At 58.6% G+C, this 26,757-nt stretch overlaps 2 protein-coding genes across 2 annotated transcripts; both read right to left on the bottom strand.

The window, feature by feature from the left end:
* Positions 1 to 280: 280 nt before the first annotated feature.
* On the bottom strand, positions 281 to 11,014 carry Znf775 (zinc finger protein 775). Its single transcript, XM_048337747.1, has 2 exons — positions 10,955 to 11,014; positions 281 to 1,744 (listed from the first exon to the last, which is right to left on the bottom strand). The coding sequence occupies exons 1-2, from the start codon at positions 11,012 to 11,014 to the stop codon at positions 281 to 283; spliced, it is 1,524 nt and encodes a 507-aa protein (XP_048193704.1).
* A 5,692-nt stretch (positions 11,015 to 16,706) lies between these two features.
* On the bottom strand, positions 16,707 to 21,882 carry Repin1 (replication initiator 1). Its single transcript, XM_048340440.1, has 3 exons — positions 21,727 to 21,882; positions 21,005 to 21,178; positions 16,707 to 19,240 (listed from the first exon to the last, which is right to left on the bottom strand). Exons 2-3 carry the CDS (start codon positions 21,135 to 21,137, stop codon positions 17,529 to 17,531), a joined length of 1,845 nt encoding a protein of 614 aa, XP_048196397.1. The 5' UTR covers positions 21,138 to 21,178; positions 21,727 to 21,882; the 3' UTR covers positions 16,707 to 17,528.
* Positions 21,883 to 26,757: the final 4,875 nt, after the last annotated feature.

Below are 26,757 nucleotides of genomic sequence, written 5' to 3'. Positions count from 1 at the left end.
TGCGCCTGAAGGTCAGGACGGACCCCGTGAGGTGTACCGACGGGGGCCGCGCACCCGCACACGTCTAGCGCTGATCCGACCTTCTCCCCCTACCCACCCCGGATGCCTCTCCGGAGGCTTCTGGAATGTTGAGCCTTTTGATGGCCGGCGTCTGGCTCAGGGAACGCTGAGAGCCAACCTTTCGGGCCATTCTCGTTCCCCACACAGCTCTGCGCACACATGCGCGTGCCCTGCACACGTACACACACGGTCAGCCAGCCGGGCAGGGCGCGCGCGCGCACTACAGCGCCTCCTCCTCCTCGTCCTCGTCCTCCCCCTCGTCCTCCCCGTCGGGGCCGGGCCGGGGCGCGGCGGGCCCGCCATGGACGCGCTGGTGCTTGAGCAGGTGCTGCTTCTGGCGGAAGCCGCGGCCGCAGAGCGCGCACGGGTAGGGCCGCTCGCCGGTGTGGTTGCGCCGGTGCCGGGTGAGGTTGGGCTTCTGGCTGAAGCGGCGGCCGCAGTCGGGGCAGGCGTAGGGCCGCTCGCCGGTGTGGCTGCGCCGGTGGATGGTGAGCGCCGACCACCAGGAGAAGCCCTTGCCGCACTCGGTGCAGATGAACTGGCGCGGCTCGCCGGGGGGCGGCGCGGCCTCCGCCGCGGGGTCCGGGCCCCGGGGCGGGGCCGGGCGGGGGCGGCGGGGCGCGGGGCCGGGCGGCGGGGCGCGCGCGCGGGCGCCCGGCAGGTGCGTGCGCTGGTGCTTGAGCAGGTGCTGCTTCTGGCGGAAGCCGCGGCCGCAGAGCGCGCACGGGTGCGGCCGCTCGCCGGTGTGGTTGCGCAGGTGGCGCGTGAGGTTGGGCTTCTGGCTGAAGCGGCGGCCGCACTCGGGGCAGGCGTAGGGCCGCTCGCCGGTGTGGCTGCGCCGGTGGATGCTCAGCGACGACCACCACGAGAAGCCCTTGCCGCACTCGGTGCAGATGAACTGGCGCGGCCCGCCCGCCCCGGAGCGGCCCCCCCGCGCCGCCCCCGCCGCCCACCAGTCCCGGCCCAGCCCCAGCCAGGCCCAGTCCGGGGGTCCCCGCGCGGGCCCGGGGCGCGGGGCCCGGGCGCCCGGGCGGCCCCGCGCGTGCGCGCGCTGGTGGACGCGGAGGCCCAGCTGGTGGCGGAAGCAGCGCGGGCACTCGGGGCACGGGTGGACGGCGGGCCGGGCGTGCGTCTTCTGGTGCTTGAGCAGGTGCTGCTTCTGGCTGAAGCGCCGCGCGCACTGGGCGCACGGGAAGGGCCGCTCGCCGGTGTGGTGCCGCTGGTGGCGCGCCAGGTTGGGCTTCTGGCTGAAGCGCTTGCCGCACTTGGCGCACGGGTAGGGCTTCTCCCCGGTGTGCGTGCGCCGGTGGATCTTCAGCGACGACCACCAGCTGAACCTCTTCCCGCAGTCCAGGCACGCGAAGGGGCCGTCGCCGGCGGCCGGCGCGGGGCTCAGGGGGCCCGGGGCGCCGCCCGCCCGCCGCCGCCGCCGCCGCGGCTCAGGGGCGGCCCAGGCCTCCCGGGCCCGCAGGGCGCGCGGCCGCCCCACGCCGCGGCATGGCTGCTGGAAGATGTTCTCCTTGTCCTTCTCCGCCAGCGCGGCCTGCGGGGCCGGCGTCTGCAGCGGCCGCTCCGGCTTCTCCCGCTTGATCATCGCCGGCTCGTCCGCCACCACCGGCCAGGGGCCAGGGCCCCAGGGCTCACCGGCTGCCACGGGCGGCAGAGCGCGCGGGGCCCCGAAGAGCTGCGAAGAGCCAAGGCGGAGGCATTATTGATAGGAAGGGGAAGAAGAAAATCTGGGGAGACCATGGGGAGCCGGATGAGATGTGGGGTGGGAAGGGCCACGACTCCGGGAAAGGAAGATGCGGGGGTGTTTCTGATGCCAAGGAAACGGGGTTCCTCCTGCTGGGGCGCCCGACTTCTCTCCCAAGGCCTAGCATGTGCTTTTCAGAGAAACCACCCGGTGAAACCAAGCCTGACCCGAGGAAAAAAGCTTGGCCAAGTTTCTTTTTTCTTTTGTTTGTTGCTGGGGATGGGGCTGTACTGGAACTTGAACTCTGGGCCTGGGTGCTGTCCCTGAGTTCTTCAGCTCAGGGCTGGGACTCGGCCACTTAAGCCACAGCTCCACTTTCGACTTCTTGGTTGCTAGTTGGAGATAAGAGTCTTGAGGACTTTACCGTAAGGGCTGATTTCAAGCCATGACCCTCAGGCCTCAGCCTCCTGAGTGTGGGCCCAGCCAAATTGGCCAATTTTCTTTTCTTTTTATAAAAAAAAATTCTATTGTAAAGGTGATGTTTAGAGGGGTCCTAGTTATATAAGTCAGGTAATAAGTACGTTTCCTTTTGAACAGTATCACCCACTCCCTTGTCCCCCCCCCCACCCCCAGCTTTCCTCCTCCCATTCCCCTCCCTTTCAAATTATACAGTTAATTTCCAACATGCCTAGTGGGTTTCACTGCTGAATTGGTTCACCCTTTGTCCCACTATTTCTGTGCTTCCTCTACCCATCCCCAAATCAGAGGGACTTACATACAAGACAATGGGTACAAAAATCAAATACAAAAACAAAAAGGAATAATCCAAAGGAAAAAAAAAGAACCACTAAACATACTGTAGCAGGTGCTTAAAAACTGTGTTTGCCAAAAAACAATGAAATTATTACAGTGACAAGAGGAGAGGGAAAGAGGGAGATAAGAAGTCTGTTAAGGGGCTGGGAATATGGCCTAGTGGCAAGAGTGCTTGCCTCGTATACATGAAGCCCTGGGTTTGATTCCCCAGCACCACATACATAGAAAATGGCCAGAAGTGGCGCTGTGGCTCAAGTGGCAGAGTGCTAGCCTTGAGCAAAAAGAAGCCAGGGACAGTGCTCAGGCCCTAAGTTCAAGGCCCAGGACTGGCAAAAAAAAAAAAAAAAAAAGTCTGTTAAATCCAATGTAGCTCTAGTATCAAAACAAAATAACAGGGCAGGCAAGAAATTACAGGCCTATTGTTCTATGAGTAGACTCAAATATTAACAAATCAAGTACAGCATTATTAAAGATAATAGCTTACTAGGACCTTGCTGGGATTTTCCTTAGTAAAGCAGAAATGGCTTTATAAAATTCATGATATGGGGCTGGGAATGTGGCTTAGTGGTAGAGTGCTTGCCTAGCATGCATGAAGCCCTGGGTTCGATTCCTCAGCACCATATAAACAGAAAAAGCCAGAAATGGCGCTGTAGCTCAAGAGGCAGAGTGCTAGCCTTGAGCAAAAAGAAGCCAGGGACAGTGCTCAGACCCTGAGTTCAAGCCCAGGACTGGCAAGAAGAAAAAAAAAACTTGATATGACTTTATTAAAAGTGAAAAACTGGCTGGGGACATTGCCCAATGGTAGAGCACTTGCCTAGCATGCACAAGCTCCCTCCATTGCCAATCAATCATTCAATCAATGGAAAGCCACATACCATTCTCAACAGGTGTGAAAAAGCCATATGATAAAAATCAAACATTTTGGGGGGGAGGGAAAGAAGAAGGAAGGCAGGGATCAAGGAAGGAATTAGCAAACCAGGAGTCTAAGCAAACTTTCTGAGGTTGGCAGAAGGTACATACTAGAAATTATAATAAGCAGTACAACCAACAGTGAAAGAACAGTGGACCATTAAGTCAGGAGCAAAATGAGAATGCTTATGAGGTCCAACTCAGGGGTACAGCACCTACCTAGGAAATGGGAAGCCCTAAGTTCAAGCCCCAGTACTGCCACACCCCCCAAAAGCCGTCTTAAATAGGATGCAAAGCATGAAGACCAAAATGTAAACATCTGTATTGTAAAAGACATAACAAGCCAGGCACCGGTGGCTCAAGCCGTTCTCCTAGCTACTCAGGAGGCTGAGACCTGAGCATCGAAGTTCGAAGCCAGCCCAGGCAGGAAAGACCATGGGGCTCGTATCTTCAATTAGCCACCAGAAAACCAGAAATGGAGCCGTGACTCCAAGTGGTAGAGCTAAGTAAGAAGGTGAGGCCATGAGTTCAAGGCCCCAGGACTTTGATTTTTCCAATTGAAGTCAAGTGAACTCGACACTTAAACTTACAAGATCACATGTGGCCAGCAACCGCATATTGGACAGCGCGAGCTTAGGAAAAATTATTTGCTGACCCATAATCAACAAACGGATTCGGCAGCCTTAGGCAGTTTTCACCTCCCTAGTCACCAGCAAGACACAAGAGTGCAGCATCTTTCCACCCATTGCACCAACAAAGATGGAAAAGGCGGGTAATATTCCTGCCTCGCCGTATACATAGACATGTGGATTTTTTTTTTTTTTTTTTTTTGGCCAGTCCTGGGCCTTGGACTCAGGGCCTGAGCACTGTCCCTGGCTTCTTCCCGCTCAAGGCTAGCACTCTGCCACTTGAGCCACAGCGCCGCTTCTGGCCGTTTTCTGTATATGTGGTGCTGGGCAATCGAACCTAGGGCCTCGTGTATCCGAGGCAGGCACTCTTGCCACTAGGCTATATCCCCAGCCCCAGACATGTGGATTTGAGTACACCCAGGGGCCTTTCCCGAGGTTCCATGCTAATTGAAATGATAAACATGTAGGACCTCTATCCTTTCCACCCAGCAATTTCAGTCTAGACGTTAAACCTAAGGAGTACATGCATGCCCGAATACTCACTCAAATGCTAACTGTAATTAGCAAATAATGAGAAAAATCCTTTAATATCCATAAACAAAACTTTCCTAAAAATACTTGTTTGTTTGTTGCCAGTCTGGGGGCTTGAACTCGGGGCTTGGGTGCTGTCCCTGAGCTTTGGTGCTCAAGGCTAGTGATCTGCCACACTGCACCACAGCTCCATTTCCAGCTTTTGGGTAGTAACTTTGAAATAGGAGTCTCACAGACTTTCCTACCTGGGCTGGCTTTGAATCATAACCCCCAAATCAGCCTCCTGAGTAGCTAGGATTACAGGTGTGAACCACTGGCACCTGGCAACAATAGCTTTTGTTGTTGTTGATGTTTTTAAGGCACAATATGGAAAAGAACATAGCAATTAAAAAGATTGGAAATATATGTATATGTATATACCACTGTGAAAATATTTCCAAAACATGTTAAGAGAAGGAAAGGAGAAAAGAAAAAAAAAATGATATAAACCACCCGTCTGTAATCCTAGTTACTCTGAAGATCGTGGTTTGAAGTCAGCCAAGACAGGAAAGTAAAGTAAATCCATGAGGTTCTCATCCTTAACTACCAAAAGGTTGAAAGCAGAGAAGTGGTGCAAGTGGTAGAGTGCCAGTCTTGAACAAAAAAGGCTAAGGGGGAGCATCCAGGCCTTGAGTTCAAGGCTCACCACACACACACAGAGCTGTTTCCTAGCAACCAGGCGCCCACCCAGGCAGGAAGCAAGATCCTGCTCTCAAATGTAACCGCTCAAAAGAGGACTGTTTTGTGTGGCTCAGCAATAGAGCAAATGCTTAGCAAGCACAAGCCCCGAGTTCAAATGCCAGGACTACCAAAAGAGACAGAAAGAGAGCATTTGAAGTGGCTCAGATCAAATACGCCTGTTAAATTAAGATGGCTTGGGTGCCAAGTTCCTGGGGTGATGAACGTGATCACAGCACAGCAGGGTCGATGCGCAAGGTACCTTCCAACGGAACGCTTAAAAAGGTGAACGTGATAAATTCTGTCAGATACATTCTGCCACAATTGAGAAACACATGAAGTACATATAAAACTTAAGAGAAGCGACCTCTCCATTACCTGGCAAATGTGGCTACCTAGAAGGGATCATTCTGTAAGCTGAGCCACGCAGGCTGCCCACGGGGTCTTGGAAAAAGAATACAGTTTTGCTGAGGCCGGCCCCACCCACTTGAGCCCTGGCCCCGCCCACTGGAGCCCCGGCCCCACCCACTTGCGCTCCGGCCCCACCCACTTGGGCCTCGGCCCCACCCACTTGAGCCCGGCCCTGCCCACTTGAGCCTCGGCTCCACCCACTTGAGCCCCGGCCCCACCCACTCGAGCCCCGGCCCCGCCCACCTGAGCCTCAGCCGCGTCACTGAGGCCAGTTTCTCACCTCTTCCCTAAAATCACAAGCGGTGCTGGGCAGCCCTGTGGGCGGACCCACGACCCCATCAACCAGAGCCTCCTGGTGGCCTGTTAGGATCGTACTTGGGGCTTCTCCGGGTAAAAGAAAGGTCCTTGGGTGCATATACTCTAGGCTTTATGGTAATTACCTTAATGTCCGTGCCAAACTGCAGCGCCCAGTTGCGAAGTGAGAGCAACCGGTGGAAGGTAGGAGTGGCTGTGGCAGGACCCAGCCCAGCCCGGGATGGGTGCTTTCCACCCACCACGGTGCTCCCTTTCCACCCACCACGGTGCTCCCTTTCCACCCACCACGGTGCTCCCTTTCCACCCACCACGGTGCTCCCTTTCCACCCAAAAAGCTCCCTTTGGAGCGTGTTGCTAACATTTCTCTGTCACCCAGTTACGGCCTGACTTTTGTCTCAGTCTTGGGAGATTCCCCCGGGAGGGCAGGTGGCAATGGGGTCTCTGGAGCAACTCCCCTCGGGAGGAGGAGGGAAACAGAAGCCTGAGAGGCACTGGGAGGGGCCAGGGCTCGGGGCTATCTGGGCCTGCCCAGACCCCCCCCCCCACACCCCTCCCCCATACAGGGAGGTACCAGTGGTCCCTCTTTCCAAACCCGCATCCATAGCCAGCTAAATCTCTGCATGGCATCTCAGCGCCAGCGGCTGCGAGGGACAGGCCAGCTCCCCAGCCCTAGTTTGTCCATCCAGCCTTCATCCCTAGCTGACGCGCCTCTCTGGAACATTCCGGAGCAGCCCTGTGCAGCCTGTGGCAGAGCTGGGCGGGAGCGTGTGACTCGGGCACCGGGGGGCGTGCCGCGGGGCTGTGGCTGCCTCTTCAGGTGGCATCCGGTCCCCCCCCACCCCCCGCCCGGCTCCCCTACGCCTGGATCCACGCTCGGGGAAGGGGTTCTTCGGGGAGTTGGGCCAGAGCAGCCTTGGGGCACCTCAGCTTTCTTCCTGAATTCATTCTGAAGTGGAGCGTGAGCATGGATTCCTAAGTTGCCCTAGGACTGGGGTGCCTGGTGTTTAAAATAGAGCAGTTCCTAAACCTGCACCGTTTTCGCCTATCCTAGTCACACCTGGCTTTTGGAGAATTTTGTAATTATGACTCCTGCAAACACCAGGCCGGCCGGAAGGGTTCACCCGACTTACCACCGAATTGCCTCCTCAGAATCCGCCTCCCGCAGTGACTGAACAAAGGGAGCCAAGCAGGCCGTGGCCATACCTGTCCACTGTTAAGATAGAGCTGACTGCGGCCTGTAAACGGGCTGGCTGGCTCGCTTGCTTTAAACACCAACTGCTAAATTCCGCTTCTGTGAATTAGTCTGCCTGCCTTTCTAAACCCCCTGCTACTGAGGTTCAGGGCTACTCACCCACAACCGAGTTAACCCCGGCTTGTTCGCTCAATAAACGAACCTTAGTTTGAGACAAAGTGTGGTCTGGTTGCTTTTCGGGGGTTGATCCATTTCAATTCTGGGGACCCCTACCCCTACTAGACTGCAAGTGGGGGGCAGGCATGGGAGTACATACCAACCTCAGGAAAAATCACTGTCCCTGTGCACAGTAGGAAAGCACGCCTCCTTTTTGTAAGTTCAGGCTTTGTGCTTTTGAGACACGTTCATTGTTTCAAAAGCTCAACAAGCCCCTAGCCAGCTTTACAGCCCGAGGCCAGGGGGCGTCCATGCCAGATGTAAACAGAGGAAGGGCTGCGCATCCCGGAGGGGAGGAGCCTGACTCAGGGATGCACAAGCCTCGCGAAAATAGGAGTTAACTCTCCTTGGGAGAAAGACACGGAACACATGGTCACCTGCGGGCCTGGGGCGTGTGGGATGAACTGCAAGGGACTTGAGGACCAGCCGGGGCCAGGGAGGGTTCCGGGTAACTGGTACCGAGAGCCCCCCAGGCAGGCAATCTCAGTGGGTTCTCATGATGTCGCCACATTCTTCAAATGCTTATCCAAAACCCCCAGTTCTCTGTCTCAGCACCCCCACCTTCTCAGAGCTGCAGGTGTGAGGTAGCTTGGACTTTCAATGATTTCCCCACCGGGGGTCTGGCAGGCTCTCCCACGGTGCTGAGAGGAGGGGGGGGGGTGTCCGGAAGAGGAAGCTGCCCTGTGGGGCTCCTTTATTTTCCTCTGAGCCCCAGGAGGTGGGCCCCAGCATTCACAATCGCTGCCAGGACTTAACATCCCAGCTAAAGAGAACCAGAGCAGTTACAGGTGGCTCACAGTAGCTACCCTGGAGGCTGAGATCTAAGTAAGGGCCATGGTTGAAAGCCAGCCGGGGCAGGAAAGTCTGTGAGACTCTTATCTCCAATTAAGCACAAACTTGGACTCCGGGTGACCTGCCCAGAGCAGTGCTGCTGTCGCCCCATCCACGCCAGGGTGAGCAGAGCGCAGCCGGGGCTCCGCGCAGGGAGAGAAGTGGAAGCGGACGGAGGGGAGGATGACGGAAGGAGGGGAGGGTGGAATGTGCAGGCCCTGAGGTCAAACCACTGCAGTTCGAAACACTCATCTCCCCTTTGACAGCCACGTCCTGGAGAAATGCCACAACTGCCCTCGCTGCCAGCCTGGCCGAATCATCTTCCCTCCCCAAACACGCCCCTGTGCCTTTGAAGAGAGAGCCTGTGCCAAGGCCATGTTGGGGGTTGATGCATCCGCAAACACAGGTGCTGCTAAAGCCCCTCTCCTGCGAGGCAAGGTAGGACTGCCCTCCCACCCCACCCCCATCTTCCCACAAGGAGCGTCCCCCCACCCCCACCCCCACCACCTCCCCCCCCAATCTGGCGGAGCCCCCCCAGGGAAGCACGCCACCGCTGACCTCGGCCCGCCCGACTTGGCTTTTCTGCCTGATAAAGGGGAGCCCTAGTTGTGGGGGAGACGCCCTCTTCCGAACAGCTGAAGACTTGGTGCCCTTCGCAGGTTTTCACCCTCTGAATAAGAAAGAAAACTGTTGGTCTGTCGAGTTTGTCTTCCAGCTACTTTTCTTTGCTCCTACTCCTGATAATGGAAATACTGTCTTACAGACCCCCCCGCCCTCCCCGGAGAGCGAGGCCCAGGACGGTCCCCACCCGTGGACGGGGTCCCTCCAATCCTCCACACCACCAGATCCCTCTCCAAGCTTCTCTCTCTCACTGCCCTGGCTGGTCCTAAAGAAACTCAGGAAGCAAGAACTCCAACGCCCTGCAGGCTCATCCCCAGTGGGGCACAGGGGCTAAGCAAAGCCCCCCCCCACCCCCTCCATACTGAAGATAGCCTAGTCCACCACCGGGGCCCTAACCCCAGTCCTGACACCACCCCCCCCCCCCACTGCCCACACGCAGGTACGTGAGTTACTGAGGAGGCACTAATGGCCAAGACAACCCCAAACTACCAGGACCTGAGTGTCCGAAGTTTGGCTTTTATTCTCCCCGAGTCATTTAACACTGGGCTTCTCGATCCAGACCTGAGGCACCGGAAGTGCTCAGTACCTGCCGAATTGATGGAGTGGAAGCCCGGAGGACTCGGAAGGGGTCACCGCTCTTGCCCCGTCCTCTGTCACTAACCCCAGGAGGAGCCAACTTTCTATGCCTGGGAACGGGTTTCCAGTTAGTAGCAGTGATGTGTTCACTTTAAATAGATGACCGAAAGCATATGGGAAGCCCACATAAACACCAAATGCACACACAAACACACCCAAATTCAATCGTATCCAAACCAGCCAAATTCACGGAAGATTCAAGGCTGCAGACGTGCAGAGATTCATCCCACGAGAACGCCCACCGGCCGCACCGCAGCCCCTTTCAGCCCCCAAGCTTGGGGTGGCACTGGTGCTCGACTGGCAGGAGCTAACAACCTCCCCACTCCCCCAAGTCCTTAGGGCCCAGGAGCTACTTGGGTGGCTGTGCTTCAGCCACAGCCTGAGTGACCTGCGGAACTGGTCACTTCCCACCTGGGGGGAGCCCAACCCAACCAGCTGAGTCTTTCCCATCCCCTGCCACCAGGTTTGCCTGGATCCTTCCAGAGGGCTTCCCCGTGACCTTACATCACCCACTCTGCATCTCCAGACCTCCATGCTGCTTCCTGCCACAGAGGGCGAGCAGCTCACAGCGACAGAGCCCCGCCTGCAGTACTTTAATGCCAAGATCTCTGAGAGGCCCTGTCTGGGTTCAGGTCTATTTCTCACCCAGACGACTCTATAACAATTTTCTGGCTTATCTTCCTCTCCAATCTATCTGTCACCAAAGACCCAGTTTTTCTTAAGTTGAAACTTGGACGTATTATTCTCTTATTTACATACTCCCTCCACTGATTTGGCTAAAAACATTTCTTGGTAAGACCACACAAAATCTGGCCACCCCACCTCCACCCGATATATCTCGATATACATCACCCAGTATAAAATTTCAAAAACCTTGGCTGGGGATATGGCCTAGGGGCAAGAGTGCCTGCCTCGTATACATGAGGCCCTGGGTTCGATTCCCCAGCACCACATATACAGAAAATGGCCAGAAGTGGCGCTGTGGCTCAAGTGGCAGAGTGCTAGCCTTGAGCAAAAAGAAGCCAGGGACAGTGCTCAGGCCCTGAGTCCAAGCCCCAGGACTGCCCCCCCCCCCAAAAAAAAATTCAAAACCTTGAAAGGGCCTGGTCCAACTGGTCCTTTCTCAGCCCACATCAGGGATCCCTTTGCCTAGAAGGCCTTTTTGGATACCCAAGACTGCTAACAAGTTCCTTCCCGGGGACAAGACTCTGGTATGGCGAGCCACAACTAAAGAATGGTTGTAAAGGGAATGTAAATAAAGAAGTGTCCGTCCGTAACACATCAGGAACATGGAACCACGGAGCCTCGGTACCGAAAACCATGTGATCTCGTCATGGTGGTACATGAATGAGGAACCCGGGTTGTCCCCCGGCCTCCCACCTGAGCGATGGTGGCCACGCTCAGCCTCGGGGACCCCAGTCTGGATTCCATCTTGCTCATGGGGATTTCCCCACCACCCCCTTGACAGAGGAAGAGGCCCCGCCCGGCCCCATCCACCCCGATCGAGACCGTTTTCCTGGACGGGCTTCTCAGGGACCCCCACCTTACCCCCCCCCCCCGCCCCCCGATTCCCAAACACACACAGGTGGCACTCCGGGATGCTTCCCTCTCGCGGTCATCCCGGTCAGCCTCACTTCCTGCTCCCAGATCGTGAGCTCACACCTTTATTGATCACCTGCTTTGCACCCCTCTGCAGCCGGCCTCGGTGGGGTCCCCCCCACCCCGCCCCCCGACGCGCACACCCGACCCCGCCCCCTCCCGGTGACCCCCGGCCGCCCGCCCGCCCTCCTCGCGCGCGGCCCCGGCCCGCCGGCCCAGGTCGCTCCTGCGGCGCTGTGTGCGGGGCGGAGAAAGTTGGGGGGCGCGGGCTCGGGGCAGCCGCGCGCCCCTCCGCTCCAGCCCCGAGCGGTGGAGCGGCGCGGGACGGCGGAGGCCCGGCCCGGCCCCTCCCCTCCCCTCCCCGAACGCGCGGGCCCCAGGAGGGAGGCGCGGGGGAGGAATAAATACCTTTGACTTTGTGGCTAAGGTTAACGGAACGGCCGCCCCCGGGGCGCCTCGGGCACCGGGCTCCCCGCCCCGGCCAGTCCCAGGGCAGGCGGGGCGGGGTGCGCCGCCCTGATTGGCTGGCGGGCCTGGCTGTCCGCGGAGTCGCCCGGGCATCTGATTGGCTGCGAGAGTCAGATGACCCGCTGGGTCCAATCGCAGAAGCCCGCGGGGCGGCTCCTTTGTTCTCTGGAGCCAATCGTGGGGGGTGGCCCCGCCCCCGCGCGCTGGCGTCCCCGCGCGGCGAACGCGGGCCGCGGCCGGCTGCACCGAGGCCGGGGTGCGGGCGGCGGCGGCCGGGGGCCGCGCGGGGTGGGGGCCTCCCTCCCCTCCGGGGCCCCCCTAGGCCTTTCCGAGCCGGACGCGCGAGTGCAGGCGCCATGGTCGATCATGCAAGTGTTTGCAAAGCGCCCCTGCGTGCCAGCCACCGGCCGGTTCGGGGTTCCCGCCCGGACGGCCCCCCACCCGCACCCCCTCCTCCTCCTCCCTCCACCTGACTGAGAGCACTGGATGACGAGTGCCCCCCACCCCCACCCCCTCCTCCTCCTCCCTCCACCTGACTGAGAGCACTGGATGACGAGTGCCCCCCCACACCCCCTCCTCCTCCTCCCTCCACCTGACTGAGAGCACTGGATGACGAGTGCCCCCCCCGCACCCGCACCCCCTCCTCCTCCACCTGACTGAGAGCACTGGATGACGAGTGCCCCCCCCCGCACCCCCTCCTCCTCCACCTGACTGAGAGCACTGGATGACGAGTGCCCCCCCACCCGCACCCCCTCCTCCTCCTCCCTCCACCTGACCTAGAGCACTGGATTTTACAGTCCGGACTCAGAGGCTTCGGAACAGCAGCTGCACCGATTCACACCGAGGAGGAAGAAGCCCGAGTTTCTCCTGCTTCCCTCGAGAACCAAGGCTCCCAGCCCCGTGGGTGCCAGCCGAGGAGGAGACTGAGCTGCCGGGTCTCCTCGGTGCTCACTGCCCCGCAGGTCCAGGGACCTCCGGGAAACAGGGATTTCTCCCCAACACGCCTGACCGAAGGAAATTCCTCACGCTGCCTCGCTGGGAGTCAGGTCCAGTGAGGGGCTCACGCCTGCCCTGCTAGCTACTTATGAGATCTGAGGGTCGCCAGGTTCAAAGCCAGCCTGGCAGGAAAATCTGTGAGACGCTTTATCTCCAATTAACCACCAAAGAGCCCAAAACGGACCTGTGGCTCAAGCGATAGCTTTGAATGGGAAAGGCTCAGGGACCGCACCCAGGCCCTGAATTCAGACTTTGGGACTAGCACAAAAAGAAAACGAAGAGAAAAGGGGAGCTGCCTTTGGGACGCAAAGGTGGATGTAACCTTAAGTTGGATCTCTAATCTCCTCCCTTCCTTCCTCCGTGAGAAGCGCGACCTCACTGCTGCTTAGTCTCAGAAACACAGTGGAAACGGGGACCAAGTCTCCATTTAGCCACTAACTTCAAACAGAGCTGTTTTGTTGTTGTTGTTGTTGTTGTTATTGAAAAGTAATAGACTTACAAAGTGCTATATGAAGCCCTACACTGAGCCAGAGTCTGGGGGCTGATGTCTATAATCCCTATTCAGGAGGCTGAGACTTGAGGATGTGGGTTCAAACCCGTCCCAAGCAAATCTATGAAACTATTCTCTTCAATTAGCCACCAAAATCTGAATGCCAGGCTTAAGCAAAAAAAGCCAGTACCAGCAACCACTCCCCCAAAATGCTACACACCACTGGCTTTCAATTCTTTAGGGTCTCCTTTGTGTGGTTCTTCACTTTTTATGCTAGTTCTGGGCTTGAACTCAGGTCCCTGAGCTCCTTTAGTCAAGGTGAGCACTCTACCACTTGAGCCACAGCTCCACTTCTGGCTCTTTAGTAATTAATTGGCGTTAAGAGCCTCACGGATTTTCTTGCCAGGGCTGGCTTGGAGCCACGATCCTCAGATCTCAGCCACCCGAGTAACTAGGATCACAGGCAAGAGCTACTAGTCTGGCTCCAAGGTGGGTTTTTTTTCTCTGCTACCTGGAGAATGCTCTACCACAGCTTGCAGTATCCATTCTTCCACTACCCGGCTCTGTTTCCTCCTTTATAGCCTGAAAGACTTCCTCTAGACTGACACCCACGACAGGGGATTTCAGGGGTAGGTGGAGCACAGCTGGAATCCCGCTCTTATTAAACAGAAGCAGGGAGGTGGCACGTGCATGTTGAAAATTCACAGAAGAGAAACTTCAAACTGTGACCTAAGATAACCCCATAAATTCGTCTACCCAGTAAAGAGAAGGGACTTGGCTGGAGAGGGAGGGGAATAAAGGACTTTCACACACACACACCACACACAACCATATATGTATGTGTGTGCGCATTTGTTTTCAAAGATAATTTAACACTTGGTAACTGTAGGGGGGAATTTTTATTTATTTTTTTTTTTAAAGAATGCTTGTTTATTTTATTTTTTTGGCCAGTCTGTCTTGGTTCTTGGACTCAGGGCCTGAGCGTTGTCCCTGGCTTCTTTTTGCTCAAGGCTAGCACTCTACCACTTGAGCCACAGCGCCACTTCTGGCCATTTTCTGTATATGTGGTGCTGGGGAATCGAACCCAGGGCCTCATGTATACGAGGCGAGCGCTCTACCACTAGGCCATATCCCCAGCCCCTTAAAGAAAAACAATTCTTCAAAAAAAAGAAGGGAAGCTGGTTGCTGGTGGTTCACACCTATGATCCTAGCTACCCAGGAGGCCGAGCTCTGAGGCTCTTGGTTTGAAGCCCGGTCCGGCAGAAAAGTGCAGGAGATGCTCACCTTCAGTTAATCACAGAAACAGCTGCTAAGGGGCGCCGTAGCTCGCGTGGCCCAGTGCTAAGGGAGCTTAGGGACAGCGCTCAGGCCCAGAAAGAAGTGCAGCCCCCCGGGTGGCAGAGCTCCGTGGCCTCCCCTTTAACGGCTCTCAGGGTAAACCACCCTGGGCGAGGACGTGAGAACATCCCGGGTTCTAGGCCTCTCCTCGCCATCTCTATTCACAAACAGCGGGCAGCACAGCACTGAGGACACCAGTGCCTAGACCCAGGTCTTTTCCCTTATTAAAAAAAAAAAAAAATGTGTTTGGTTGTTTGTGCCTGTATTGAGGCTTGAGCTCAGGGCCTCACTCTCCCTTGGCTTCTTTTTTTCTTTCACTTAAAGCTAGCTTTGTAGACTTGAGTCACACCTCTGCTGGACTGCAGTCCTCAGATGTCCATCTCCTGAGTAGCTTTCTGAAGGCCAGGACACCCCACCTCACAGGACACACCCCCCCCAGCCACCTACCCCCCCACCCCAGACGCCTCAGGGGTCTCCTCCCCATCCTTCCTCTCAGAAATCCACCTGCTCTTTGCCCATCAAGTTTCCTTCCAGTGGAGACAAGCGCTCCCTCAAAGAGAACAGATGTGAGCTTTCTGGAGACCATGTCCTCTGCCCCAGGCTCTAACAGACAATTTGCCTCCACCCACACACAGGTGTTAAGTCATCCCATAACCTTGGGGGGGGAGGGGGAGGGGGGTTTCCATCCCACACAGAGCTGAGCTGACCCACCCTTCCTCGGTTTTGTTGGTTTTTTACACCTATATTCATCTTCCCCAGATTGAGGTCATAGCGTGAGAGAAAGCAGTAGTCTTTTCTATTTAAAAAAGAAAAAGTGTCTCCATCTTGTAACCAGTCACCATTTGTGCTTTTGCAATTTCCTGGTACTTACATCTCCTGAGATGGTGTGCTCCCTGACTTCCCACCGTGACCGTCCGCCAGCCAGGCCCAGGGTGTGGGTCCTTATCAATAGAGTCAAGAGAACAGACGCACTGTTCTTCCGAGCGCCCTTAAATCACCCCGCCGGCCTGACAGGTGATCACAAGCAGAATGTGAGGCCGACCCAGGCTCCCGCTGGAGGAGGGACGGCACCACTTCAGCGCCGGGGTAGGACTGAAACCCAGCGGGCTGCCCCCTGCCTGCTGGACTCTGGGAACAATGGCCGTACACCCTTCTTTCTGCACGGGAGTCGATGTGCCTTGATGAAAGCTCTTTTGTCTCTTGTGTGTCTGTTTTCCGACACCGTACATGGTTAATACAGCCAGCCACAGGGGTAGAGAGTCTGGGTCTTATTTTAATAATAACACATCCCTTCCCCAGTTTCCATCATGTCAAGCACACAGTAGGTATTTAATACCTATCTGAGCCCAAAGCAGCAGTACACTAAACCTAACCCCCTCCCCCAAAGAATGAATGAATGAATACAGTAGGGGGCAAGAATGAAGAGTCAAGGAGTCAGACAGGTGGGGCTGGGATCAGCCTCTGGTGATTATCTGTTACTTGTAAGTAAATGTTTTCCTGTTCAAAGTAAGAGTAAGAACACTTACTAAACAGAAATCAGGTGAGGTAATGCAGACCTCTGGGAGGTGCCACCCATAAACAACTTGTGGTTATTTTTATGCGGTGCTCAGTGCTGGGTGTCAGGATCAACAGAGGTGATTAAGATAGGCAAAATATGAGAGCAAAAACGTCAGCCCACTGATGCCTGACCAAAACAGGCACTCCAATTTGTGTATGAAGCCCTGAGCGGAGGGGAGACTGTGAATTGAGGGCTTTCCAAGCTGGCCAGGGAGGCCATGAAGGACAAAATTATAGCAGGGAAAGAATCCCTTGTGGGCACGTGACATCTGGTGAGCCTAGCCCGACCCCAAGAAGGCTGGACCGTGTGTGTGGCGTGAGGGGCGAGTGGCATCTTTGTTGCTCAGAACAGCTTCCTCTCCCCGGGGTCTCCTTTTGTGGCTGTTAGCCGTCTCTAGGACCCACAGCCCTCCAAAGGGCTCTCAAGGGGTGTAAAGAAGACACGGGTGGCCCTGATCTGCCCTTCGAGGTACGATGACAGGAAATGAAGCCTCTGGTTCCAAGATGAGAGTGTTCCGCACAACACAGGTCTCTGGAGCTTTCACCCACCACCCAGAGAATGAGCCCCGCTTCCGGGGTGTCTTGGACCCATCCCGGGGAGGGACTGGAGGCAGTCGGGAGAAACCCGGCCACCCCTCCCTCCAACCCCGGGGCCCTGAGCAAAGGAACAGGCCCAAGCCACCATTTCTAAAACCAAATCTTTATTCTCTAGTTTGAAAAGGAAGGTGAGTGGTTGTTCAGTTTTGATCCAGAGGCAAAGCAAGGCCCAGTGAGTGGGTAGAAATCACAGGAAAGCAGAATCTGACCATTCTACGGGAGAACTTCTAACAATTAGACTCATCCTACGATAGAACCGGGGGGCTCCCTCCAGAGGTGGCCCGCCGGCATCCCGGGGGCTCTGTTGGAAGCTGGCATCAAATCTGATGGCCACGGAATGAAAGCTCGCCCAGGCCTGCCCTCTAACCCTGAGGCCCCCAGAGCGCTGGTCCTGCCCGAGGGCGCCCCGAGGGGGGGGGGGGCGGCTGGGGCTTTGGATGAAGCAGCCAGGGAAGCGCTGGGCACCGGGTTAGGCCTTGGATAAAGCCGGACCGGACCGCGGGGAGGATGGCCTGGGGCTTCGGGGGGAGGTGGGAGAGCTCGCGGGCTGGGCGCAGGAAGGAGGCAGCGAGGGAGGGGACCGGTAAGGGCTCTGCCTGCCCGCCCTTCCCCGCCCTCCCTGTCCTCCCCCCACCGCCGGGTGCGGTCAGCAGGTCCCCCCACACACACCCCTGAACTGTTCACCTCCTAAGGACTCTACACCACACCTACTTCCCAAAGTGACCTGAAGGAACTCTGAGTAAAGACGGGGACATTAAGGCGTTAACACCAGGGGACGCAGAGGCTCCCTTCCGGCTCTAAGGGTCCGTCCGTCCGTAGAGCTGCTATTGCTACTTCTCCGGGGCGCGGGGCGCGGGGCGCGGGGGCCCCCTGCGCGCCCCGGCGCGGCCCGGCCCGGCCCGGCCCGGCTCAGGCGTCGTGCTTCTTCTGGTGGGCCAGGAGCCGCTCCTCGTCGTCGAAGGTCTGGCCGCAGATGGCGCAGCAGAAGGCGCCGTCGCGGATGTGGCTCTTGCGGTGGGTGATGAGGTTGGACTTCTGGCTGAAGCTGCGGTCGCAGTCCGGGCAGGCGTAGGGCCGCTCGCCGGTGTGGATGCGGCGGTGCGACACCAGGTTGGACTTCTGGCTGAAGGCCTTGCCGCAGTCGGGGCAGGCGTAGGGCCGCTCGCCGGTGTGGATGCGCCGGTGCGCCGCCAGGTAGGGCTTGTGGCGGAAGGCCTTGCCGCAGTCCGGGCACACGAAGGGGCGCTCGGGCGCGTGGTCCCGCCGGTGCGCCGCCAGGTGGCTGCCCTGCGAGAAGCGGCGGCCGCACTGCTCGCAGGCGAAGGGCCGCTCGCCCGAGTGCACGCGCGCGTGCGCCGCCAGGTGCGTCTTCTTGCCGAAGAGCTTGCCGCACTCGGCGCAGGCGAAGGGCCGCGCGGCCGAGTGCTGCCGCTGGTGCGCGCGCAGGAAGCGCTCCAACCGGAAGCTGCGCCCGCACTCGGCGCAGCCGAACAGCGCCGGGGGCGCGGCGCCGGGGCCCGCGGGCACGGGCCCGCCCGCCGCCACCGCCGGCTTCGCGGGGGCCGGCTCGGCGCGGGGCCCCGGGGCGGCGGCCATCGCCGGCGGCGGCGGCGGCGGCGGCCGGGGGCTCCGGGGGCCCGGCGCCGCGGAGCCCTCGGAGGATCGCCGGTGGATCTTGCTGTGCGACAGCAGGTTGGGCTTGTGGCGGAAGCGGCGGCCGCACTCGGTGCACGGGTAGGGCTTCTCCCCGGTGTGGATGCGCCGGTGCGAGGTCAGGTAGGGCTTGTTGGTGAAGCACTTGCCGCACTCCGGGCACTGGTGCGGCCGCTCCCCGGTGTGCACGCGGCGGTGGGCGATCAGGTTGGGCTTGTGGCGGAAGCGCTTCCCGCAGCAGGCGCACTGGAACGGCCGGTCCACCGCGTCCCCGCCGGGCCCCGGGGCGGTCACCGCCGGGCGGCCCCGCGGCCGGGGCCCCAGGGCCCGGGCCGCCGCCTCCTCCAGGGCCTCGGCCACGTGCACCCGCTTGTGGGCCACCAGCTGGTCCCACTGCGCGAAGCTGCGGCCGCAGTTGCCGCAGATGAAGGGCCGGGCCTCGGGGGCCGGGGGGTGGCGCCGGCGCAGGTGGGCGCGGAGCTGCCGGGGCCGCCGGAAGCGTCTCTCACACGCGGGGCAGGCGATGGGCCTCCGGGCGTCCGGGTGCGCGCGCAGGTGCAGGGCCAGCGCCGCCCAGCCGCGGAAGCGCCGGCCGCACCGGTGGCAGGCGAAGCCCCGGTCCGGGGCGGCGGCCGCCGCGTGGAGCTGGCGGTGCAGCGCCAGGAAGGGCGCGTGGCGGAAGCGCCGGCCGCACTCCGGGCAGGGCCGCGGCAGGCGGGCCCGGCAGCGGCGCGCGTGGAGCCACAGGGCCGCCCAGCCCGGGAAGCGCCGGCGACACGGGGCGCAGCGGTGGGGCCCGCGCGGGGCCGCCGAGCCGCCCCGGGGCCTCAGCCGGCCGGGCTCCGGCTCCCGCTCCCGGGGGGCCGGGGGGGGCTCCTGGGCGGACCCTGGCGGGGGGAGCCGGGGCTGGGTCGGGCCCGTGGACATGGGGCCCCGGCAGCGCCGCTCCGGCATGGGCTCGTCCTGGGCTGGGGGCAGAAAAGCAGAGTCACAGCCGGAACCCAGGCCTCGCCCCTCCCCCCTTCTCCCCTCCCGCCCCACCCCTCCCCCTTCTCCCCTCCCACCCCACCCCTCCCCCGGGAGCGCCCAGAGGCCTTGACACCCACCTAGACTCTCTCTTGGGGTTCTACCTAACACTTCCAGTCGTGTCTCTCCTGTCTTTATTGAGAGAGATTGGCACCCCTAGAATTCTGCCCCCTCCCCATCGCAGACACCCCAGCCCTAGCCAGAGGATTCAGCCGCAAAACGCAGTCACGCGTCCTGCAGTGCCAGTTCCAAAGCTTCCCTGTTGCCTCCTCCTCGCGTCCTCTTCCCACTGCCCCCATGGCGGCTTGTGAGCCGAGCGGATAGACACACTGAGCGCCCTGGGTGAGGAAAGCCCATCTTTTCTGTCAAACTAAAATGTCTCCATCTCCCTAACAAGTCACCCTTCTGTGCTGATATTTCCTGGTACCGATGCTTCCTGGAATTATTTGCTTCTTGACTTCCATTGTAACCAGCCAGCCATGACAAGGGTATGAGTCCTTAACCAATGGAGCTAAAGAACAGGACCCCGTCCCCCAGTGGGAACTTTCCACTCACTTTACCGGCCTTTTCCAACTCTCACGGTGGGGGTGGGGGTGGGGGGCGGGGGGCTGTTCCCAGCCGGCCACAATGAGAAAAATGTGAGCCTTGGCCTCCAAGAAGGTTAAATGATAGCTCCCCCTCCCCCCCAAAGCCAGGGCCCTTTCTCTGACAGTGTTTTCTAACTTCCTGTGTTACCCCATCACCCTGGTAACCAACTGTAAATAGAATGGGAGCCTGACTCTGGACAAGGAGGAGGGACAGCTTGAATGCAAATAAAAATGGCGCAGGCCACCCTGCCCGGCGTGTCTGCCTAACTCTGGGGAGAGTGGTTACACACCTTTCTGCGCGGAAGTAAATTGCCTTGATGAGCTCTCCTTTGTCTCAGTGCGTCTATTTTTTTTTTCCCCTGACACTGGAGGGTTGTGTGTTTTCCAACACCTGCCTGACGGAAGCAAGTCCAGGAATCAAAAGATGAGACTTGCCCCAAGTGCCCCCCGGTAAACCGACAGCACAACCAAGAAGGCCGGTCCTACGTGTAGGCCCAGGTTCTTTCCTTTAAAACACCTGGTTGTCCCAAAGACCTGGCTGAAGACATTCCCGCCGCAGCACAGCAGGTGAGAAGAGCCTTTCTCCAGGATGGAGCTGGGGGTGGGGGGAGGGGGTGCCTCTCCCAGCACAGCCTAATAATGCCAGACCACTGCCTGTCCAGACTGCCTACCTTCCTCACCTGCCCTCACCGCCCCTGCATGAGCAGGGAACCTTAGCAAAGAAAACGCTCCATATCCAAGGAACACCACAGCCTGCCGCTCTGGGGCCTCGATCCTGGGCTCGGCCTCCCTCGGGGCTGGGGTGGGGGGTGGAGGGAGTGGATTGTGGGGGCAAGAGAAGGGGAGGGGTGAAAAGATTATAATCTCTGGTCCTGCCCCAACCTGGCCAGGGGCAGCCCCAAGTTTTAGCTCCTTCCCCTCAACTCCAGGGAGCCCAGAATTCCCGGGACCCTCCAACACAGCTCGTGGGCTGGGTGTGGGAGCCCTCGGGGATTTCTTGGGCCTGTTGGGCGCTCCTTGAGGACACAGCCTGCCCGAAGCCACCCTTCCCCGGAAAGCCCCTCTCCTACCCGGACCGAGGCTAGGGGCAGCTTGGGAACACAACAAAGGGTAGACTACCCCGGAGGCCGCAGAGCTGGGGGGGAGGCTTCTTCAGGCTCCTCCTGGGGGTACTTCGGCCGCTGCAGCGCCTGCTCCGAGAGGCCCCTGATGTCAGAGAAAACTGCAGCAGTAAGGACACCCCTACCCCCATGGCAGAGCTGAGACCTCTGACTGCGGAGAGGCCAGCCTTACCTGTGGGGAGGGGAGAGAGAACAGGTGTGAGGCCCTGGGCTCCTCAGCCCGGGCCATCGTGGAGCCCAGGCTAGCCCGGTCTCTCCAGCTCCCCGCCAGAGCCGCGCGCCCTGCGGGCGGAATGACCTTAATGGCCACTGGATTGGGGAGGGTGGCCCGGGGCGCAGGGGGCGCGCTGCTGCCTCGGAGGGCCACGGCCGGCCCCGGGAGGGTCACCGAACCGCCCATTCCGCGGCGGGGAAGGCGGGCGGCGACTCCGGGGGCTCCCCGCGGCCTCCCCCGCGCCTCCCGGGAGGGTGCCGGGCCCGCTTCCCACGGGCTGCGCCGGGCGCGCCGGGCCGGCCAGGCCTGGGCCGGAGCCCCCGGCGGGGCGTGGGGCGGCCGGCGAGGGTGGCCGAGGGCCCTCACCCCGCCTTCGGCCCGGCCCCGGGTCCTCGCTCCGCGCCCGCCCGCCCGCCCCCTCCGCGGGCCAGGTCGGGTCCCGCGCCGCCCGAGCGCAGGTGCGCGCGCCCCGCGCCGCCCCGCAGGTGGAGCCGCCCCCGCCGTACCTGTGCCGCGGGCGGAGCCCAGGCGCGGCGCCCGTCCATGGAGCCCCGGGCCGGCCTGCAGGCGCCGCTCCCGCCGGCCGCGGCGACGGCGCGGGTTCGAGTTCACCACCGCCAGGCCCGGCCCGGCCTCCCCCGCGCCCCCCTCCCGCCGGTTCCCAGCGCCACGTGACTACAGGAGCTGCCGAGGGTCAGTCCCGGCGGGCGGCGGGGCGGGGCGGGGCGCCGGTCACCCTGCGCGCCCCCGCCGGGCCCGGCCGCGTTGCCATGGAGGCCGCGGCCCGGATCCCCGCCCCGGGCCCGGGCGCCCGGGCCGCCGCCACCCTTTGTCCCCGGCCGGGGGCGCGCCCGCGCGGCCGGCCCGAGAGGCCCCCGCCCCCCCTTCCCCCAGCCGGGGCGCCCGCTGCGGAGCCCCGGGCCGCGGGCCGCGCACCCCGGCCTGGGGCCGCCGCCACCGCCGCCGCGGATCGGCCCCGGAGCTCCGGGAGGAAGGCCCGGCCCTCGGGGATCGACGCCGCGAGCGGAGGGCGCGGACCGGGGCGAGCCGGGGGCTCCCCGGGGGCGGGTGACCCCGGCGTCCCCACCCCCCCCCCCCCCCCGGCCTCCACCCGGCGGAGCGCGCGGGGCTCGGGCACTTCTCCTCCCGCAGCCATCGCGGCCTCCGGGGCGAGCGCTGCCCGCGCCCCGCGCGCCCCGCCGCCGGCGTCCTTCGGTGTCACCTCCGGAGCCCGGGGTGGGGGACCCCCCCCCCCCCCCGGCCGGCAGCACCCAGCGGGAGCCTCGCCCGCCCGGCCGCCCCGGGGCCCCGGACGGCTGCTCCCGCGCGCGCGCGCCATGGCGGGTGCGCGTCCCATCTCTCCAGATCCTTCCAGACCTGTGTCTGTCCCCGCACGGAAACCCGGTTTCAAGGTGTGGACTGCGGAGAGGAAGAGCAAGTCGTGGCACACGTGGACAGAGTGGCTTCCCCGGGAGGCTCACCCGCGCGCGAGGGGAAATGGCCACCTTGCGGTGTTCCGGACAGCCCGGGCCGCTTGGTTTTTCCATGTTTATTAAAAGGACTCTTCCTCACTGCTTTTGCCTTGTGTTCCTCACATTACCAATCCAGTAAGGTGTTTTGTTTGTTTTTTCCAGTTATAGATCGCCGTGGTGTGTCCTGTTAGGCGTGTTGTATCTTCTCATTCTGTTGTGTGTCCTGTTAGGCGTGTTGTATCTTCTCATTCTGTTGTGTGTCTTCAGAACGTGTTCGTCTATCCCTTTGGCCATTGTCTGTTTACTCGTTTTATAAGTTGGGCAGTGGGTTTTATTGTTCGGCGGGGGGCCATGAGCACAGTTAACCCTCCTAACTTGCCATGTATGTTGTAATTAATTTTCCTCAGGAAAACTTTTAACTTTTTTGAAGTCCCTTAAACTTTTTAATTTGTTTGCTTTGTTAGTTTCTGGTTGTAGGGTTTGTGGGTTTTTTTTCCCCCCCCAGAGGAAGACATGTATTTATGTGTTATCTTTCAGTAGCTGTTGTAGGAGGCATTTCAACTTGACCTGTCAGTTTGTGAGTGTTAGGTTTGTTTTTTTGTGTGTGTTTTCTTTTCTTTTTTTTTTTTTGGTACTGGGGATTGAACCCAGGACGTTGCACTTGCTAGGCAAGCGCTTTGCCACTGAGCTACATCCAAGCCCAGGTTTTTTTTAAAGTAGGTAGCCCGTAAAAGAGAACGCCACGCGGTATGCAGGCAGGAGAGAAAGTTTATTACCGAACTGCTGGCCTGTGGCCGAGAAGATGCATGGCCGGAGAGAAGAGAGACCCCCACCCAGCCCTGCCTTATATCTAGGCCAGGGGCAAGGGGTGTGGCCAGGTGGATTAGGAGGTGACCTCAGGGAAAGGGGAGGTAACTGCCTCCAGGTCTGCAGGTTACCCAGGTAACTGGGTGGAGACTTAATGAGGTGGGGGCATCTGCATGGAGCCCTCAGGGAGAGGACCTAACATTCCAGCCTTTTAATAGTTATGAACAAGGACGAAGACTCTCTCTGGCTGCTTCCTGCTGGCAAGGGGCGTCGGCATTAGGGGTAAAAGGCAGAAATGTGGCCCCTCCTGGAGAAGGCGAGCAGCAGGGTCCCTTGGTGGTAGATGCCAGTCCTTGAATGAAGCCTGGAAGAAGTCTCATGAGGCAGGGGCTGGGCAAAAAAAATACTAAGGCAAAAGGAAGGGTTTAGGGCACAAAATTAAAAATTGGGTGACTTGGACAGTTCTTATACTCAGGCATGGACATTAGATGGACAAGCTACTATCTCTTGATCCCCTGGCTCTGATTAATTTTGAAAGGGCGAGACAAAGTGACTCCATTTTGGATGCGATCATTCTCCTCTTACTCCACTCCATGATACTTGTTCCCGGAACTGGCTGAGTCCCAGGGGTCTAGGTGCTTGTTGCTGGGATGGCTTGCCCTCATTGGCATTCACAGGATTTGAACCCAGGGCCTGGGCACTGTCCCTGAGCACTTCTGCTCGAGGCTAGTACTCTACCACTTGAGCTCCACTTCCAGCATTTGGCTGGTAAGAGATAAGTCTCTTCAGCCATGCTTCCAGCCTGGCTCTTCACAGATTGGGAGATGGAGTTTGAGAGAGATTTTCAGCCCTGGCTGGCTTCGAACTGCAATCCAAGGAGTCATTGCCACAAAAGCCCTTTTTGATTTCCAATTAAAACAACTAGGAGACCAAGGGGACTAGAGCTTACCTGTACCTTGTCAAGAACTGACCAAATACTTGCCAGAATTCTGCAATGACAAAACTCAGTAGCTGTGATGAGTTTTAACACAGATATATAGCTAAATGGACATACTAACAAATGACATTTACACATACATACACACATGGAATACACATACACACTGTGCACATAGGTTTTACAGCATGCAAAAGTGAATTTAAGCAGTAGACTCTTTCGGAATTCCAATAGTAAATGACATTTTTTGTCCAGTACTTTAGAACCATGTGGTCAGTTAGAAAAACAATTTTGCTAGCAAACAACAATTTTCAGATTATAAAATGGAGAAACCATATTTTGATAAACCCCAGTGGGATGCCATGTTGAGGGGGGTGGCAGGAGGACACAAACACACTAACAGAGAACACATGGCATGGCATAATGGCGCCTGAGCTGGTGCCTGTTAAACCCAATATCCACCACGTGGTCAATGCGAGAGAAAAGAACTTTTAGATATCTTTGCTGACAAAGCACATTGGTGGTCAAGCCTCAGTATCGGAGGTCTGTGAAAAGAGGCAGCTTTGTGAGCAAGGCACGTTATCAGGATGGTACGACTTGGAGTTTTTATAAAGTAAGCAAGTAAGCAGGCAGATGAGAGAGAGAGGGAGAAAAAGGAAGAGAAAGAGAGAGAGCCTGAATATAAGTGACTTCTGACCATTTACCATTGCCGTGGCAAAAACTGTATCTGTTTATTTCGAGCAGGCCTCATTGCACTGTCAAGAGGCGTGCTAGCAGCGTCCCGGCTCGGGTGTGACTGTGATGCAAAACCCAAAAAGCACGGGAGGGAGGCGCCTGGTGAGTGGATGAGCTTACTGGGCGGAAGCGGCAGAAGCAGCGGACGGAGCAGCAGTTTCACTCACCAGGGCAGACAGGTGGTGTGGAGGTGGAGGTGGGTGTGGAAGCCAGCAATGGTATTAGTGAAAAGTGCCGCGTGGCGTCTCGCAGCAGTTCGGTTCGCGGAAAAAGGGCCGTCAGGACTGGGGATACTCCCAGAAAAAGAAGAAAAATAGATGGGAATTCCGCCTGTCCTGACTCTTAAGCCCCGTCCGAGTCACGGCACCATATATGTTAGGTTTTTTTAAAGTAGGTAGCCGGTAAAGGAGAACGCCACGCGGTATTCAGGCAGGAAAGAAAGTTTATTACTGAACTGCTGGCCTGTGGCCAAGATGATCCATGGCCGGAGAGAAGGGAGAGAGAGAGAGAGTGAGACCCCCACCCAGCCCTGCCTTATATTATACTATATATGTATGTGTGTATATACACATACATACACGTCTTTTATTTATATGTATATATAGCTGGGAGACAGTGCCTCAAGCTCTAACATGGCGTTTTCTACCCACAGCCCGTAGTCTATTACTCCAGCTTTTTTGCTGGAGTCCCAAAGACATTTCCGCCTGAGCTGCCTTCAGGTTGTGAGCCTCAGGTTGCGGCTTCTGGAGTAGCTAGGATTACAAGGAGTGAATGAGCCACTGGTACCTAGCTTGTGTCAATATTTTTTTTTTAAATAACCATCTTTGTTTTTGAAGAGAATAAAGATTCATGTCTCTCTATGTGTCCAGATCATATTTTACCTTTCGCAGTGGGGATTTTATTTGCAGGTTAAATATATACCCTTGCCAGTCCTCATAAAATTACATTTATGAACGTCAAAAAATCTGCGTCGGGTTACACAGTTTGCTGGTGACAGCCTGTACTGGGGAGCCGTGAATGAAAGCAATCTTTTCCTGTCAAACGAAAGCGCCTCCTAACAAGCCACCCTTCTGTACTGATGTCTCCCGGAATGATCTGCTTCCTGACTTCCATCGTAGCTGACGTCTCTGTTGTTTGTAATCAGCCAGCCACGTCCAGGATGAGAGTCCTTACCAAGGCAGTTAAAGAACACAACCCCCTTACCCACGGTGGGGCGCTTTCCACTGATCCCACCAATCTCCTCCAGCTTCAGCAGCCCCAATCCTAGCCTCGTTCCTGCCAGCCAATGAGAGAGACCCCTCTGAGGGCGGGACTTCCTAACTCCATCACCTTGGTAACCAACTGTAAATAAAACAGGAGTCGGCCTCCTTGACCTGGAGGACGGACTGCTGGTGTTGGGGTGAAAACCCAGCAGCCCCCCCTCCCCCCGCCACCCAGGGAGCCTGCCTGACTCTGGAGAGCGTGGCCGGGCACACGGCCCTGCGGAAGTCAGTCGCCTTGATGAGCTCTCCCGTCTCTCGTGTCCGCTTTGCTTCTCTGACACCGGAGACTCGTGCATTTCCAACGGAACACGGGCAGCGTGGCGG

This window comes from Perognathus longimembris, chromosome 2 (genome assembly GCF_023159225.1).
Source record: "Perognathus longimembris pacificus isolate PPM17 chromosome 2, ASM2315922v1, whole genome shotgun sequence".
NCBI classification, from domain to species: Eukaryota; Metazoa; Chordata; class Mammalia; order Rodentia; family Heteromyidae; genus Perognathus; species Perognathus longimembris.
This window is presented reverse-complemented; position numbering and strand designations above follow the sequence as displayed.

Excerpts from the sequence above, each read along its gene's own strand:
- Znf775 (XM_048337747.1), bottom strand. The coding sequence starts at position 11,014 with ATGAGCAAGATGGAATCCAGACTGGGGTCCCCGAGGCTGAGCGTGGCC. Across the intron at positions 1,745-10,954 it reads GCGTGGCCACCATCGCTCAG|CTCTTCGGGGCCCCGCGCGC; the intron begins GTGGGAGGCCGG and ends GGCTCTTCGCAG.
- Repin1 (XM_048340440.1), bottom strand. The coding sequence starts at position 21,137 with ATGGGGGTAGGGGTGTCCTTACTGCTGCAGTTTTCTCTGACATCAGGG. Across the intron at positions 19,241-21,004 it reads CCAGCTCTGCGGCCTCCGGG|CCCAGGACGAGCCCATGCCG; the intron begins GTAGTCTACCCT and ends TTCTGCCCCCAG.